We start from the raw sequence: 18,819 nt of genomic DNA, 5'->3' as shown, positions 1-18,819 counted from the left end.
CTGCATGCTAGTTACATACAGGTACTAATACTTGGTCTATGGCCTAAGTTTCTGCATCAATAGACAATCCTTGTTAATAGCTAAATTGATTTGATTACATTACATAATTTGTTGGATTTTACTTTATGGCCTCTGTAGTCTGTATATGACAAGTTCTTGCACACACAAGTTCCCAAAATAAAACTGCTAAACTTAAAAATAGAGTAAAATTTTTGAAATTCCTATTATTGGTTAAGAATGCTACTTTTTAACATGTTTTTAAAAGTAGTACTTAATGCTGTGTCTCCTTATACCCAAATTTTCTGTTGACTTTGTTTGATATAATGTTTACACAAGTTTACACAAACACTTTTAAAGTTAAACATTAGATCAAGGTTGTCAGGAGTATTAAATTTATTCTTTATTACCTTTTCAGGGACAAATTAGCAATCAAATAAGAAACTATCATACTAGAAATACTATAAACAACCATAGTAGCAACTGAATTTTTAAAATGCCATTACAAATCCTTAATAGATGATTTGGTTTCATGTAGGAAATAACAGGACTTAATTTATTTTGGAGGTGGGGAGGAGAGCCTAGTGGAGGACATAAAGATTCAGTTTAAATATATCCATGATGATTTTTTTTAACCTTTATAGAAATCAATTGGGAACAAGGTTGAAAAGTGTCTTTCAAGGTTTATATCACTCAAAGCACAAAGCTTTTTCATTTTCTGAGAAATTTGAGTTCCAGATTCTTGAGTATATTTAAAATGCTACTTTCATTAACAAAAGTTAGCTTCTTTATACATGCAGGACTTACACCCAAGTTTCCCATATTTCATGTGCCCTCATACCACATTTCCACTTTAGGTTTCTTTCTCCAAACACAATTGTACTTATTGTTTACCATCTATTTTAATGTTCAGTCCTGTCTTGAGACTTTATGAACTTGTCAACTGTAGCATGCCAGTATTATCCATGAAGTTTTCTTGGCAAAGATACTAGAGTTGTTTATTTCCTTTTTCATTGGATTAAGGCAAACAGCTTAAGTGACTTGCCCAGCATCACATAACTAACAAGAGTTCTTCCTGATTCTAGGCTCAGCTCTGTTAACAGTTGAGCCACCTAGCTGTTCTTATCCTCTTCTATAACTGATAAAATACTGAGTGCCTGCTCTGTCATGTATGTTCTATTTAAAGTGTTACAAGTTCTAAAGAGAAAATTGATTCACAACCATAATAAAACATTTCAAGAGCAGTTGCTAATTTCTTTTGCTTTGCTAATATTATTAGTTTGTCAGTGTCACCGATTATGATAACAGGGTATTAAGTTCTGTGGAAAGAGGTTATTAGGTGAAAAGTGAAAAGGAAGAATAACAGAAAGGGCAGATAGTTCTGATGGGACCATTGTTACAAATGGGTAACTGATGATTCCAGGTTTCAGGTTGTATTAACAACTATTCTATAATATCATTGTCCAAGGTACAGTTATGTTACTATGCCACTATCTGTGTTTCCCACCCTAAAATGAGTCAGGATGTTAAAAAAAAAAAAAATCCTTTACTTTGCTTGTTCCTTTAGGATGACACCTGATGTCAGTCTCAAACTGGTTTGTGAGTTGTGGAGCATAACTTAGCCTAAGGTTAGAAGAGTTTCCTGAAGTCTCCTGTGAATGTCTTCTATTCCTATTTGTGCGAGTTCTACAACTCCACCTTTGTCCATCATGTTGAAACTCTATCTCTTTAATAATACTTGGCAGATGGAATGCCTTTTAAGCAGCGATCTCAAAGTGCATTGTGAACATTTACTGCCTAATTCTCGGAACCCCACTCTGAGCTAGGAAGCATCTATTATCATCCAGATTTTTTAAAGAACCCATCTATCTTGGAGCAGAGGTGCTTTGAAGCTCTTCTGGGCTTCTGTTTAATAATATGACTGAGTCATTCTCAAGTGCTTTGTACTGTATTTGCTTTACTTTCTGTCCTAGTCCTTTTTTTGGAGGGATTTTACAACCCAGCACCTTTTCCCCTCCGGCCTCTTAATAGCTCTTATCTTTTTATAACCTTGAATATAAATCTCTAATTGCCACTTAAATATCCTCTCCCCTCCCCGGAAAAGGAATATAGGTAAAAACACCTTTTCAAGAAATTCTTGGCTTGACACTACTCAGAACTTCCCTTTCAAGGGATTTGCTCCTTATGGGGGTGGGGAAAAGAGACTCGTAAGGAGTGTTTTGGGGATGACAGTATTACCGATGTGTAGTCTTTTTAGAGGCCAGGACAAGAAAACTGGCCTTATCTCTTTTTTGCGTGTGTGTGTGTGTGTGTGTGTGTGTGTGTGTGGTTTCCCTTTCCCCTCCCTGCTAATGGTCCCGCGTTCACTGCCTGGGGCAGGCGGCCTGGTGGCTAGACAGCTGTTCCCTGGGCTCTAGAAAGGGTCAGGCGGTGGCCACGCTTGCAAATCACTTTCTCCATTAAGCAAAAGCCTGCTCTCCCAGCGAGTAGAAGGGGCGCCCCGCCTCGAAGACGTTTATTATCTTCCATGTGCCTTCGCCTGAACCAATCTGGGCCCCCTCCGGGGTTACGGGTGGGGACCTTGGCTTCTTGCGTCCCCCCGGGAAGTAGCCTCTTCCACCACGAGTTTCATTCAGGTCTTAGCCTCTCCTTTCGAGCACCTTCAAACTTTATTCCAGGTACTCCAAGCGAGCAGGCGCTCCGACTCGCTCACTCGCTGTCCCGCACCTCCGCTGCCTGCTTTCCGCGTCCCTTGGTCCCTCAGTCCTGGCAAGGACGGATCTTGAACTTGCTCGCGTACTTTCCTTGCCGTGCGTTCGCAAAAATTCTAAGGGTGCTACTGCCCATGTCCCCAGCCCACCACACGGGCCGGGAGAAGTCCCTTCTGCGATTTATTAGTAGTATTTTTACTGCTAACCAAACCTGGTGATTAAGACGCGGAACTAACAAAGAGTTTTCCTTCCACCTTAACCTTGCACACAATCCTTTAACAAATTAATTAATCCTAATGAATTAACACTTCATTTATTTAAACGCGCTACAGTCCATGAATTAAATTTTCATGCAGTGATTAAAGGCTGTTAAAATATGCATGATTTCGTTAAAATTTTATAATAAATCAGGGCAATGTGTTACATGACAAGGCAACTATTTCCCAGCCCCTCGGAACGAGCTTTGATTCGTGCGGGGAGAAAGGAGGGGGTTGCTAGGGGAGCGCGCAGTTGCTCTTCTGGCGACGGAACCCAGGCTCAGATCTCTCTTCCTCTTAACTTGCGGCGTCATTGTTCCTTCTTCGCTTTCCAGATCCTTTCCCGAGTCTGTCTTAGCAGAAGGAGAAAGCATCTTCTGCTCCCCTCCACGGCTGGGGGAGGGGAAGGTGGAAAGGGAGGAGGTGTCAAGAGGGGGATACGAGGCAGAGGCAGAGGACTCCACCAAGTGCAACTCCCTGGTTAGGTGTGTTCAGCTGGTGTTTAACTAAATCAACTGCGTATTTACCTAAGCAGCTAAGAATCTCCACTTCGGGATCCTGGGAGCTGATGCTTGGGGGCTCTTCCCTGTTGTTCTTTTAATTAATCCGTATTTGTGTCAGACTAGTAGTTTATTTGAGGGGCCAGAGAAAAAGGTGAAACTTTTATAAAGAACAGAATCACCCTAAAGTGAGTTTTCTTTTTACTCGGGGACCTCTAAGTAGATCCTCCAGGCAACTTACTCTCCCAGCCATGAGAGGGGGAGGGCTTTCGAGGGGGAACTTCTTGCCTACCCAGGGACTTAAATCACCAATTGAGCTTTTCTATTTTTAATAGGACACCATTCTACACTTTGACTGCAAAAGCAATTATGGCAGCGTGTACACCGGTAATTAGCAGGCCTTTGCTGATATAAGGAAGGTCCTCATTAGGACATGGAAATAGTCTTTTATGCGTTCACCCATAGGGCTTTCTGAAGGTAGGTTGGTTTTGTTATACGCAGGGGAAGAGGTTTTTATATATGTATACTTTTAATAGCTAAATAGAATATAGTGATTGTTAGTGAATTTTACTTAAAAAAAACAACCTACACATATGGTAGTTTTTTTTTTCTTTTCTTTTCTTTTTTTTTTTTTTAATGTTGCTACCTTTAGTAATACTTTGAGCTCAGGCTATGCTTAACTGCACTGGATAATGTTGGGAAGCACCTAATGGAAGTTGTATTTGAATAAAATGGGAACTGGAAACAAAACAGCAGCGGCTTATTCCTGTAGATTACTCATGAATCCCCAAATCACTCCTTTTTCCTGAGTAGAGCAAAGTCTTCTATGAGGTGTTAGTATTTAATATTCTAATCTGTAGTATATTCGTCTTTGGGGAACCTTAAAAGAGGAAATCAAATACAATGGGTTACAATAACATATAAATCCTTATGCTTTGGGAATAGAGGGTGAATGGAATGGTTACTGGTGACAGGCAGGTAGGGTACAATAGGGAAATTCGGCTCTTTGAAATTTGGAGCAGAACAAAACTAGTGGAAAAGTAGATGCTTTTCCTTGCTTGCTTCACCCTCCTTTTACTGAAATTGCTGGGACATTAAAATAGAGTTACTGCCCAGGCGCTTCCCTAATGAACAAGACCCTCAAAGCTTCCGATTTACTGCGAAGAGTAGGCTGGCGCTTCTCTCCATGAATGCGAATGTTCCCGGCAGGAATACGATGAACAGCGAGTTTTGAGGAGGCATTAAAAATGCACCACCAAAATTGTGAGCCGGCCAGAATGCTGAAAACTTGGGAGCCAGATATGGAAAAGGAAGGAGATGAGCTACGAAGGAGAGGAGTTGAAAGGACAATAGAAATAAAGCTAGTTGGCTAGTGGAGTGGAGGGGGGGGAGGGAAGTGATAGGAAGGGCAAAGGGAGATAAAAAGACTGTATCAGTCTGAAAGGGAAAGCCGAAAGAGTAGGGGGTAAAGAAGTAGAAGTTTTTCTCTAGAGAAAGAAAGATACACTCAGAGAGACTGGTTGAAAAGAGGGAGGGAAAGAGGGGAAAAGGGACGGAGGAAGGGACGAAGAGAACGATAGAGAGAAATGGAGAGAGACAGAGAGAGACAAGAGAAGAGAGAATTAGTCTTCTTCAGCCCGCTCCTCTCTTGCCAAGAAAAAAGTGTCCAAGTAGGAGACTGTTCCAAAATTTAATTTTCTTCAAGGAAATTGACCCAAACAAGAATTTCCACCACCTCCTCTCCTATCTTCCTTCATTGTATTTTTTTTTTTTTTTTGGTTTTGTGAATCGCTTAAATCTGGGATTGAAAGTAGAAATTTCTTGAGTTTCAAACAAATGTAAGTTGACCTTTTAACTTTTCCATATTCTCAAGGCTCAAATTTTGTGTCAGAAAGTGATTGTTTTGAAACAAAATTTTTGACAAAACTACACCACCAGATAAATTTAAGAAATTATTAAATTGAAATGGTCTGAGAGAATCACCCTAAGTCAATTTTGTAGCTTTGCAGTATTTTATATAATTAACAAGAGTTATACTCGCAAAGATTTTATGTGGTTTCTGTCACCAAAGAAGAAAGTAAGTTTCTGATTATGTTCAATGAGCTTTTTGAATGAGGGAGGAAACTGTCAAGAAAGGCAGTTTCTGAAGCTCCAAAGCTGAAGGGACATCTTACTGTATGTATACTAGAAATACTGGATGTATACTAGAAAATGAGAGAAAACCAGTTAATATGGTGTGTTCATGTATTTTAGATCATTCCTCTTTGAAAAATCAAACTCCATGTTCATATCTTTTTATCTGTCAGGTAAGAAACTTTCAAACTCTCATGAAACCTTAGATGGGCTTTCTCCCCCTTTGAATCTGAGCAGACCAAGAACTGAATGTAATGCGTCTTCCTATAATAAAGGGGAAAAAATCAGCACTGGAGAGTGGACAGCAGCTGCCACTCCAATGATGACTGAGAAAATGGGGGTGGAGGGAAGGACAAGAGAGCAAACGACATACATGGTGACAATTTGGACCCCCACCCAATCTGACAAGGATTTTTTTTCCCCTCTGAGAATGAAAAAGAGGCTGCCAGAGGAAATGTGGCATTTGGCCTGCCACAGGAGGAGGAGAAAATTAATTAATGAGGGAAAGAAATGTGTCTCCGATCCAGCTGATAGACTCCCTGCCCCTAGAGGCGGAAATTCCTTAGAAATCAATAGCTGGTGTTCTTGTTATCCCCCTATTGATAAGATACCACGCCATGAGATTGTGGGTTATTTTGGTGGTGTTCATTAAAAGGGGATGCTCATTAAAAGGGGTGGGGGAGGGGACTGGAATCTGTGCCCAGTCTGAGACCCCATGCTAGCATAATTAGCACAAGCAGGGGCTATCTGAAGTAGTGCATCAATTGTAGCTTGCCTGTGATTGCCAAACCCGTGGAAACAAAGCAGTAAAATATTACTAAGTCATGCTCAGACCTTTCCATAACCTTCCCATCCCTACATATACATATCCCATTTCTCCATACCCCTGGAAAAACCCGAGAAGAGTGAGGCAGGGAAAAATGGAAAGTCTGACACAAAAAAAGCAGATTTTTGAAGCATAAGTTAAAAACTAGATGAGTTAAGTTCCTATTAAAGGTATACCAATCACTCACCAGATTCCATATCAGAGGACAGCAATCCACATACTTAAGGAAAGAAGGAAAAATCTTATCTCCATTCCAATACCCTTCCCCTCAGCTCTTTCTCCAATCACCAATTAACAAATACTTATTGAGTGCCTGCAATATACTCAACACTGCACTAAGTACTGTAGATAAATATCAAGAGGTATGAAACTGAGTTCTTGTTCTCGGAAGGGCTTGCAAACACACAGAGAACCTATTAGTCACCAATACATTTCCATTTAAGAGCTTGCCCCCTTATTTTAGGAGAATTCCTACACATATACACAGATCTCTTTGATACTTTGTTCACCCCTCTCTCTTGGAGTTTATATGATTTTCTGGTTAGCCAAATGGAATTGAACTGAGAAAAACAAACAAATGAAAGTGAATGGGACAACTGGGAAACAAAGCTACAATCTTCTCATCCTAACTTTGGCTACTCTTCTCTCAAAAATGTTCCTCATGAGTATATATGGTGATTTATAGACATAATCTTTCTGCCTACATTGTGGTTGACCAGAGGTGTTGGTTGGAGCCCCTTGTCTGCCTTCTCTACTAATGTTTTCCACAGAAGGCTATATTGTGTTTTTTTTTTAATCTCATACAATCATTCTTCTGTTTCACAAGTGTGAAATGACACCTGACGTGTTTACATAGTGCACATCAGGCTGAAGAGGAGACAGTGTCCCCAGACTCCCAAATTCCAAGTTTGTCTGTTTGGAACAAACCTTCTTTTCATCAATTGATATAGTTTAGTTAAAATGAGAGTATATTTCAGTTAGGATCTGGTTGATCTTGTACATTCATAATGATGAATACATGGAACTTGCTCTCCTCAGCCAGAAACATTCTGTTTCTATTCCATTCCCCATCGAGATAAAGTTGCATTCAGTGATCCCAGGGGGCACCATAATGGATGAAAACACAGCTCCCTCTTGCCCAAGTAATTGAACATGTTTCTCAATTCCCTCTTAGACTGGAAGAGGAGCATAGGGAAAAAAAAAAACATAAGAAAAATGGACTTTAAAAAATTTAGCTTATGAATGAGCACAGGTTAATGATACAAATATGCATAGGGTATAATGCAGAGGGGACAAAATCCTACGAATTGATATTTGGGTTTGTAGAAGGGCATATATATGTGTGTATATATATGTATATATATACATATATGTGTGTGTAGATTCATTTAAATTTAGAATATGAAAGATCCAGTTAGTCTTGAAATGACAACAGATTTATTATCTGATCACTGCTTCTTAAAAACAGTCCCTTGCCCTTTTCCTTTAACACTTCTGTCACAGATATGATAATATCTAGATTGTTATTATCACTCAGAGTAATCATTAACATCCATTGGGATTCCCTTCACCTAACTATTATTTCCCCAGGGATTCATTTGACCTGGGCCAAATAACAGGTTGGATAATTGAAAGATTTTTTTAGTAGTCTTTGGTTTTAATATATTGTTACCATTTTGATCAATACTAATAATTAAGATTGGTTCAAGGCCAGGTCTTTTTCTAATTTGTTTTAAATTAATATTCTGATTAGTAGGGGTTTTTCTAAAAGTAGGTTTGTTCCAATTATCTACTGAAAAAAAAAAAGCAAGCAAGCAGACAGGAAAAAATACAAAAGCAACTAAATTGATTTAAAAGTTACATTTCTGGCTGCTTATTCCTTTACTCTGCACTGTTTTCTTTGAGTTTTCACTACAAGAAGTGTGTGTATGTGTGTGTTTTGAAGGGGGTATAGAGGAATCCCAACTACACACTGTTAAGTATTTTTCCTTTTGATTAATCTATGCTTCAGAACACCTGCAGCACGTTTGAAATGTGGGTTTATACACTGTTAAAGGAGACAAACAATAAAGAAAACGCCCAATTTCACTTCAACAGCCTTTCTTAAGTAGAAAGCACATGCTCCTTCCTTGTGGCTCCTAAGTGGCTGTCACTGGCAGTGCCTGATACAATAATAATCGCAACAAAAGTATGTGGAGGAAATTAAATTATATGGAAATCAATAGCATCTGACTGCTTCAAACAAATGTCTGTCACTATGATTATTCTCAAGGAGCCCATTTATAATTCTTAAAAGTAACAGGTTCTCACCGAAAAGACATCACCTTCTGCATTTATGTATTGTTATTTATACTCTATACAAAGGAATGTGCGGGCATAATTTAGCATACAAATGCCCAGCTGTATGCATTGTATAACATCTCGTTAGACACTCAGGCATAGATATGTACCTAACTAATGGGTATATGTGTGTTTAGAAATTTTAAAATATATATTTAAGATACTTAAAAAATCGAACATAAGTAGAAATATATACATGCATTTTCTCCTTATTCTTTTTCTTAAAAAAAAAAAAAAGATAAATGATACATACAACGAAGATAATGTTTCTTTTCTGGACCTACAGGTTTGATCTTTATAGGATAGATGTGGAAAAAGGTGATGCGTTTAGTGCGCATGCCTTGCAGCCACAGGTGTAACACCTGCACTGTCCTTCCCGGTGGTCATTATAAGAGCAGCTCCCACGCTCCGGTACCCGTTAGACGTGCAAGTGCGCAAGAAGATGCAACAAGGCACAGGGAGAGGGAGGGAGAGGGAGTGAGTGAGAGGGCGAGAGACAGCCGATGTCTATCAAAGCGGTGGAGCAACAAGCTCTCGCGAGAGATTGCCGGGCTCTAGCCACGAGATGTGGGGGCTCAGGTGTAAGAGGAGCGCATCTCATCCCAGCACTAGGATAGAACAGACAGATAAGTGAGACCGAGAGGCTGGAGGGAGGCACACTGTGCGGTCCTAGCGAGCTCCAAGCTTCCAGCGGCAACAGCAGAAGCAGAAGCAGCAGCAGCAGCAGCAACAACAACAGCCACAGCAGTAGGAGCAGCAGCAGCAGCAGCAACAGTAGCAGTAGTAGCAGCAGCAGCAGCAATAGCAGCATCCGCCTCCACCACTACAGGAGCTGGTACTCCTTCTTTATCACCATCCCAAACAAGAGGAGAGTATCAAGAGCACTTTCCCCCTTACTTCAGGAGTGTTTTTGGATTTACATGCAAAGCCTTCAAGATGATGTCCATGAACAGCAAACAGCCGCATTTTGCCATGCATCCCACCCTACCTGAACATAAATATCCCTCTCTACATTCCAGCTCCGAAGCAATACGAAGAGCCTGTCTACCAACTCCACCGGTAAGGGACCCCCCCACCCCACCCCCGCCTCCAACCACTGCAAAGCCTTTCCCTCGCTTTCTCTCTCTTTCTCTCCTTTTCCCATTCCTTCTCTTTCCTGTATACGGCATGTATGTATGTGCATTAATAAAAAAACCGCTGCGAGGCACATTTTGACAAGCGGCGCTTAATGTTTTTTTCATGTCTTCCTCTGCAATCATCTGAGCGCCTGTGATCTTTTTTGAAAGTGGTGTTCACACGAGTCTCCGACTTCATCCACTTTCTGTATTAATTTTTATGACTCGGCCTCTGAAAGGAATTTTCTTTATGTGCTCTTGTGTTTGACACAATTCCCCAGCTGAGAGTTACATATCCATTTCTTCTTCTTCCCCTCCTTTTCTCCCCAATCTTTCCTCCTCCTTTCCCCCTTTCTTCTCAATGTTTTCATTTTACCCCTTCTTTGACTTATTCTCCTCTCTTTGCCTCTCCTCCCTCCATCCTCTCTCCTTTTGCTCTTCTCTCTTTTAATTTGCCCCTGATCTTCCCGTCGTTCTTATTTTATCCCTCCCTCCCCCCTTCTTGCTTTCGTCCTTTCCCCGTGGCCTACCCTTTGCCCTCTATTATTATTTGGTTGCTTTTTGTTTTGCCTTTTTTTTTTGTTTTTGTTTTTTTTTGTTTTTGGTTTGGTTTCGTTTATGTTGATTGCAGCTGCAGAGCAATATCTTCGCCAGCCTGGACGAGACCCTGCTGGCCCGGGCCGAGGCTCTGGCGGCCGTGGACATCGCCGTGTCCCAAGGCAAGAGCCACCCCTTCAAGCCCGATGCCACCTACCACACCATGAACAGCGTGCCGTGCACCTCCACCTCCACCGTGCCGCTGGCGCACCACCACCACCACCACCACCACCACCACCAGGCGCTCGAACCCGGCGACCTGCTGGACCACATCTCCTCCCCGTCCCTGGCGCTCATGGCCGGCGGCGGGGCCGGCGGCGGGGGCGGCGGCGGCGGCGGGCACGAAGGGGCCGGCGCGGGAGGCGGCGGCGGCGGGGGCGGCGGCGGCGGCGGCGGGCCGGGCGGCGGCGGGGCCGGGGGCGGCGGGCCGGGCGGCGGCGGCGGCCTCTTGGGCGGTTCGGCCCACCCGCACTCGCACATGCACGGCCTGGGCCACCTGTCGCACCCGGCGGCGGCCGCCATGAACATGCCCTCGGGGTTGCCGCACCCGGGGCTGGTGGCCGCGGCGGCGCACCACGGAGCGGCGGCGGCGGCGGCGGCGGCGGCGGCGGGCCAAGTGGCCGCGGCGTCGGCGGCGGCCGCGGTGGTCGGAGCGGCGGGGCTGGCCTCCATCTGCGACTCGGACACGGACCCCCGGGAGCTGGAGGCCTTCGCCGAGCGCTTCAAGCAGCGGCGGATCAAGCTCGGGGTGACGCAGGCCGACGTGGGCTCGGCCCTGGCCAACCTCAAGATCCCCGGGGTGGGCTCGCTGAGCCAGAGCACCATCTGCCGCTTCGAGTCCCTCACGCTGTCGCACAACAACATGATCGCGCTGAAGCCCATCCTGCAGGCGTGGCTGGAGGAGGCCGAGGGCGCGCAGCGCGAGAAAATGAACAAGCCCGAGCTCTTCAACGGAGGCGAGAAGAAGCGCAAGCGGACTTCCATCGCCGCCCCGGAGAAGCGCTCCCTCGAGGCCTACTTCGCCGTGCAGCCCCGGCCCTCCTCCGAGAAGATCGCCGCCATCGCCGAGAAATTGGACCTCAAAAAGAATGTGGTGCGGGTTTGGTTTTGCAACCAGAGACAGAAGCAGAAAAGGATGAAATTCTCCGCCACCTACTGAATTTGGGGGCTGGGGGGAGGGGGAGACATTTGGGGAAGAGGGAGGTGGGGAGGGGATGCTGAGGCTCGCGCGTGTTTTTTGTTGGGGGCTTCCCCCCTTCCTTCTTTCCCTTCGGTTTGATTTTCATTAACCTCTCAAAACAAATTATTATTTTTTTTACTTTTCCCTCCCCATCCCCCTCCTCTTTCCTCACTTTCTCCTTCTCTGCGCTCCTCTCCACCCAATTTCCCGGTCCCCTCCTTCTTCCCCTCCTCCTTTTTTCCTCCTCCCCCCCGCCCCCTTCCCTCGGCCTCCGCCCGGAGGAAAGAGAATGCTGGGTGTGGAGAGGAGGTGGGGAAGTAGTGGTGGGTATGGGAGGGAGGAGAGGTTTTACTGGGTGGGGAGCAGGGGTGGAAAGAAATAACAAGAAAGAGGAGTTGTGAGGAAACGGGCTGGGGGTTTTTGGGGGGAGGCTAGGTTGGGAGGGCTGTATGGGAAGGGAGGGGAAATTGACTTGTTCTTGACCAGAGACACTTATAAAAATATCCTGGGGACCAAGGAACAATGTACAAAAACCAACCAACCACCAAAAAACAAAAACAAAAAAAAAAAAAACCACAAAAAAAAAAAATCTATAGAAATAAAGTAATACTATAAGCAAAAGCAAACGCTTTAGAAATCTAACTCCGGGGATACGTCCTCTGCAGCTTGATTTCCCCCCCCAAGGAAGAGAGTTAAGAACACCATCACCACTATACTACCACCGCCCAAATCATAAACGCACACACATATGCACACAAACGAACTAAATCACAAATTTAAAGAAAAACAATCTGAAGGTGAAACTTGGTATCTGTGTTAATACTAATTGTTTTGAGCTTTGATTTTATTTTTCTAAGTTTCACCTCCACCCCACCCATTTTGGTTTTGATTTTAAATTAAATTCCCTTTACATGAGGCTTCATGATGGTGGTTTTCTGTATCGTGGGGATTGGGTGGGTCGAGAGTGGGTTGGAGGCTATTGCATAATTGTAAGGGGTAACAGTTTTCATGTGGCTCAGACTAATCTTGTCAGGTTTTGACTTAGCAAGAGTGAGCTTTGGCAGGGGTTGACTAGAACTGTTCAGATGATGAGACCCCTGATTTCGACTCGTGAAGACTAAAAGGCAGAGCATTGAGTCTCGTACAGATTTTACTCTGGGGGGAAAAAGTAATTTTTGTTTCCTTCCTGCCCTCGCATTTGATTCAGATCTAGGAAACAAATCATTTTTAATAGTTTTCTCTAAGCGAAAGTTACCTCACCGTTGCCTCCTTTTTTTTTTCTTTGTGGGTGTGGTTTGTTTTAAAATATATCTATATATTTATATATTTTTTCTAGCTGTTCAAATATACAGATTGCAACTGTTAGCAGTAGAGGATGACAGGAGAGATGCTCTGCCCACATTGAGGCCGAGGAACAAGATGCACTCGGATCCTGTAGGTTCCCTTTCCAATTTGCTCGTGAGGTTGAAGAGGATATTGCAATGTTAAAAGTTCCTGATTTCCAGCTATAGGACAGGACCTAGTTATTATGAAATCAACGAAATCAACATTTGAAAGAGGCAATATCTGATGTGGCTGGTTTGTTTCTGAGGGGTCTGCATGTTGTTTGGGGGGGAGGGAAACAGATTAATTGGATTTTCTTCGGAAAAAAAATCGTTTATTGTCGGTAATAAACATTGGGTAGTGGAAACTTTTTTTATTTGCACTATCGGTCTCCCAAATGAAAAGAAAAATATTCACGGTAATATATCGAAAAACTCGGATGGAAAAATCAAGACAGAGATAGTTAAAGGTGGTTTAGTTAAATGTCGGCTTTGTAAAGGCACAAGATGCTCTTTGAATCTCCTGATATGATGGTGTATAGCCATCCTTCACCAAGGTTAAGAAATTTCTAAAAACAGAACAAATAAGGGGGGAGGGGTGATAGAGAACCTGCCATTTAACAAGACTGAAATCATGCATGACCTGAAAGGCACAGAAAGAGCCGTGATTAGGTCTCACTCTGATTATTTATTATTTATTTATTTTGTGTATCATTGTTTGCAGCGCAAACATTCTATGCATTTGAAACTGAGCACTAAATAGACTAGCTTCTGGTAGACCTTTTCGTGGGTGGTGTGATTTCACAGTTTTACTGCCTGTTTTCACTGAAAACACATTCTTGTCACATTCTTGTATTTAGAAAAGAAAAAGGAAGATTATTGTAAATATTTTCTTTAATGCACACACACACAAAAAAAGAGAATACAAATTGCAACCACGTGTAGCTCCTGAAATGTCTCACTGATTTATCTACCTGTTCATGTATGTTTGCTGAGCTTTCTCCTTGGTTGTGTCTTTCCTATATTCCTTTTTATTTCTATCAGAAATATTTCTGTAAGCCAAAATACAACAGGGAGATGTGTCCCAGCACACTTACAAATAAAACACAATTGAAACCAGAACAGTTTTATTATTATTGGCTGCATTTTTGTTTCTGATGTAAGGCTGATAAAAGTCCAGGTAGAGCCGTTCAACAAATGAGACTTAATTCAACCAAAAAGAGGAAGAAAAAAAAAAAAAAAGAAAGGGGGGAAGGAAAAAAAAAGGGGGGGGTGATGAAAAGATGTATTTTTCTGCCGAATCAGAATTCATTACTTTAAGATAGCTCTTATGTGAAAAGCGGTGCTCTGAATAAAATGAACTATATATTAGCTGACTGTGTTTCTTGAAGTTTATTTTACCTGCAGAAAATCTTAACTCAATCTACCAATCAAACCACATCACTCTCTTTAGTGTTCTGGAGGCAATATGCACCTTTGAAGTCAGTGTTGCGCTTTGGTGGTTTGAGGTTTTATATGTGTTGTATTGGCCTAATTGCACTTCTAATAATGATGTAACTATATGCTTTATTTTTATTTGGAGGTTAACAAATATAAAAACCATTAACTGCTCTGTCCTGTTACGTTGTAAGACACAATTGTTCATTTGGAACGTACAGGATGCCACCTACTGCTTCAAGTGATCCAAGACCCTCTGTCTATTTCTGATGACCTGTGACTAGATCAGATGCCAAATGTACAAAAGTTTCTTAATATCTGGGATTATTTCTTCTGGAGACATCCTATTTTAGCCAAATTTTTTTTAATTTCACCGGTAAATCTGTGAACCAAGACACTTACTTGATGTTCAGAAAAGAATAATACATAAAAGCTGTGATTTTAAACAATTGTTAATGTTAAAAAAAAAAAAAAAAGCACTAAAGGTATTTTTAAAATAGATCTCTTCCATCAGAAATTGACTTGTTTCTGTTGTTATTGACTTGAATTGTCATCAGAGTTTTTAATAAATGCATTTGTAAAAATATTATTTTATAGAAAAGTATGATGAGATTTCATTTTTGGAGAGCCAGGAATGAACAAATAAAAGAAAATTACAAAAGCTGGGTTTTTTTTAATCTGCCCAAAACTGAAATGTTGCAGGCAAACACATTTGTATTATACAATAATGAACAATGTATGTATTTAAATCTTAATCTGTTTTGTATTAAGTAAATCCTAACGAATTACAAAGAAAATACTATGTTAATAAAACAAAATGAAAATCTATGATTTGCAGAGTTTCCTATTTTATGTAGTAGGAAACTGTGCAAAACATGAGTGCTTTGCTTTCTATTAAATGGATGAGTATTTAATGTAAGACTTAAGTTCTTTATTAATATCTTTAATAGGCAATCCTTTGGGGATATGTGTATTTGTACATACATAAAAATATGTTACAGGAAACTGTATAGTGATTTGTCATACAGTAGTAGCTTTGCCTTTCCATGTTTGCAAATCTAAAAGCGGTTGAAGACAGAAAGTTTATTCAACTTGTAGTCACGGTCCAGTCACTGGACTTGATTGTAAATAGATGGCTCAATGTCTCTGTAAGAATGGCTCAGATGAAGCCACAGTGACAGGGGAGGAGGAATAGGCAAGTGGATTAAAATGAACACTTGATCATCTCAGGAAATCCAGGATGTGGTGAAGAAAGAGAAAAGGAAAAGAGCAGCACCAACTTTTACATCACCTTTATTTCCATTTCTTTCCCTACTCCCAGTTCTCCTTTCTATATTATAGCTTCAGGGTTTCTACCTCTTTTCCTTGATAAGATCTAAATTAAAGTCCCTTTTACTCAACCGACTTGTGGAATGTCTCTTTAACAGTTCTTCTCCAATGTTTTCAAGTTAGATTATAACGTCACTAAACGAATGCTAAACACCCTCAGCTAGTATAGCATGGATTCTCTCTCCGCTTTCCCCCACCCCGCCCATACCCATGTAATATTAAGCCCAATTTGGCCTTTTTTCAATAAGTTAACTTCCTGGAGCAGGAGAAAGGACTGTCTAAATAGCGAAGTTTATCCCATAGTGATCCATTCTTTTCTTCTCAAACCCCCTTCCTTCTTTTTTCTGAATTCCCTTTGCAAAACAAATTTGTTGAAAGGTCTTTTTTTTTTTTTTTTTTCCTTCCATGGGGCTGATTTCCAAGCTAATTTGTCTTGTTTTCCCTGTGTTTTTGCGGGTTTTCTTTCCTTAGATCATTTCAACATCTTCAATATAGTTGTCTGGTGAAAGGGTTTATTTATATAATACGATCATACCATTCATATTGTTATCACCTTGGTATTATCATCACGAGGAAAGCCTGTATTTGCTTGCTGTTTTGAAGATGACAAGCTTAATTAATTTTTTTTTTTTTTTAAATAGCGACCGAATCTATTCTCCTGGGGATCTCTTCCCACTTGCAAGATAAGCCTATTTTCAATAATTATGTTATTTAATATTTGATAAAATATTCGCTCTTGCTGCTGTCTAGGCCCGCTTCACGCGCTCAGTATTTATAAATGGGACTCACTCCAAAAGAGAACTCCACTCCGGGAGTGCTCGTATCCAACCACGTGCCCTACAAAAGGATCGCTGCAAATACAATTACAGAGCAGCCTTTAATAATTCATGACCTGAGATCCTGAAAATTAATAAAATGAACTATAACAAGAGACTAATTAAAAACTTTCGTAATTGTTGTCAAGTCAGCTTGATGGGAGGTGGACAGCACCTACCTCCCTTCCCTCGCCAAAAATATCCTGATGGGAAAGAGAGGTCAAGGCTCTGGCAAGCAGAAATTTGGGACTGGAGAGGGTGTATTTCCTTTGAAAACCTCTAAAGTGTGTCTTTTGAAAATGTGCAAAGAAAGCAGCTCTAATTCCCAGAGTTATTTTTGAGATGGTCTCCATATGACCCACTGTTGAAGGACAGTCTTTCCCCCTGCTCCTACCCCCACCTCCCACAGTGGAAGGAATGTGACAGGTTGTTAACTACTAAGTTACTTAATAAAAATAATAATAATAACAGCTTTCTTTTTATTAGATTGGGATTGGAGGAATAGTTGAACTTTTTTTTTTTTTTTTTTTTTTTTTTTTTTTTTTTTTTTGAGGGAGGCATTTGTGTTTTGCTTCTGCCCCTGTAAAAAACACACAGCTGACAGGGTCATCTAATTTCCATCCAGGAGCACACATTCCAAAACGAAGTACCTTTCCGGCTCCGTTCCAGAAATCTCCCTTGAGGGCCATTTACCCCAGAGAAAGAACTTCTCTCTCTGCGGTCCATTCTTGGCCACAGGTTTGGACTCGTCGGTCTCTCCCTCTTCTCTAAGGTAGCGCCGAGAAGTCGGAGCTTCTTTTTCTTCTCAGTTCTTTGTGAGCAAATCCTATAGGGAAGGGGGCGAGAGCAACGTCTTACTGCGTGCAGTCTCTTCTTAGAGGTTCTCTGCGGGAGCCTACGGATCTAAGCCCAAGCCAAACGGCTTTCAGTTTCGTGACCAGAGCGACAGGGCTTGAATTGGCTCAAGCGAGCTGCGGATCCAGCTTAGCTTTATAGAAGCAAGGGCGAGAGGCAAAGAGTGGGGCGCTAGGACAGATGCCCTGTCTAAGGTCCGCCGGGTCCTGGACCTTTCTCTGTCCCAATAGCTGCTAAAGAGCGTTTGCTAAGGCTCTGGCAAAGAGAACCTGTGGAAAACCAGATTGGATTAATCGCTACAAATGACCCAATTTCTCGGGTCCCTGCATTAACTGGTTGATTTGCGATAAATGAAACAGCAGTACCCTGGACTTGGCGGGGTGTGGGGGAGATGATCGATCCGGTTCAGGGGAGATAGAGCAAAGGCAAAGTCGGTCCGCGGAGCGTGCCAGGCTGCTGCTATCTACCGCACATGCGCGGCGTGCACCTTCCATCTCCTTGTAAAGGTAGTTGACCGAAAACCTCCCGGACACTTCTAGCTTTTTTGGGTGGAGATTACTTGAAAACAGGTTCCTCTCGTTTCCTCAGTCACTCTCCAAGGTCCTCCATTAACATCAGGATCCTTCCCTCGAGAAAAACGAATTGGGCATTTTCTTATTGAAGATAAATATGATTATTCCCCCCTCCCTAGTTAGCAAGTTAACCGAAGCTCCCCCACCCCCGCCCACTCTTGACACCGCCTCCAAAGTTTCATAGCCTCTGTCCATTTAAAGACAAGAAAGATCCAGTAGTTAGAAATCAAAATCTTGTGGGTTCTTTTAATTGTTGTTGCTTTTGCTGGGTAACTGTTATTGTTGTTGTTGGTGGTGGTTTGTGTGTCTTTCCGTGAGCGTGCGTGTGCTTGTGTTTAAGGTTGAGCAGCGAGGACAAGTTTGGCAAGTATTTTGTCGATGAATAGGAGCGGAAGGGTGTGCAAGGAAAAGTAAACTAGAAGCCCCTAACGTGAAACTAATAGAGTCCTTGTACAAGGGCCTGCTCTTCTCACCCAACTGAGATAAAAACTTTGTATTTTAAAAAGTGATTTAAGAGAAGTAAGTAAATTTAAAACTAGGAAGTCCACCCTTTGGCTGTAGATGAAGCAGAGACTTCGGGAACTAACCTGGAGTGATTTGAATGTCGGAGGTAGGGTGAAATGGAAGATGGGTCTTAGATTCAGATTCTATGTCCTTTTATTTTAAAGTTTTATTTCCTTTAGATTGCAGCACTTTTACACAATATTTAATCCACAGGAGGAGAGAGAGAGAGAGAGAGAGAGAGAGAGAGAGAGAGAGAGAGAGAGAGAGAGAGAGAGAGAGAGAGAGAGAGAGAGAGAGAGAGAGAGAGAGAGAGAGAGAGAGAGAGAGAG

General features: G+C 42.0%; 1 protein-coding gene across 1 annotated transcript; it reads left to right on the top strand.

Moving 5' to 3' along the window:
- Positions 1-9,270: 9,270 nt before the first annotated feature.
- POU4F1 (POU class 4 homeobox 1) lies at positions 9,271-11,635 on the top strand. The gene is made up of 2 exons (XM_074307746.1): positions 9,271-9,823; positions 10,511-11,635. The coding sequence occupies exons 1-2, from the start codon at positions 9,701-9,703 to the stop codon at positions 11,633-11,635; spliced, it is 1,248 nt and encodes a 415-aa protein (XP_074163847.1). The 5' UTR covers positions 9,271-9,700.
- Positions 11,636-18,819: the final 7,184 nt, after the last annotated feature.

Source organism: Sminthopsis crassicaudata, chromosome 3 (assembly GCF_048593235.1).
Source record: "Sminthopsis crassicaudata isolate SCR6 chromosome 3, ASM4859323v1, whole genome shotgun sequence".
Classification (NCBI taxonomy): domain Eukaryota; kingdom Metazoa; phylum Chordata; class Mammalia; order Dasyuromorphia; family Dasyuridae; genus Sminthopsis; species Sminthopsis crassicaudata.
The sequence above is the reverse complement of the archived record's forward strand: the minus strand, read 5'-3'. Positions and strand labels throughout refer to the sequence as shown.

Excerpts from the sequence above, each read along its gene's own strand:
- POU4F1 (XM_074307746.1), top strand. The coding sequence starts at position 9,701 with ATGATGTCCATGAACAGCAAACAGCCGCATTTTGCCATGCATCCCACC. Across the intron at positions 9,824-10,510 it reads CCTGTCTACCAACTCCACCG|CTGCAGAGCAATATCTTCGC; the intron begins GTAAGGGACCCC and ends TGTTGATTGCAG.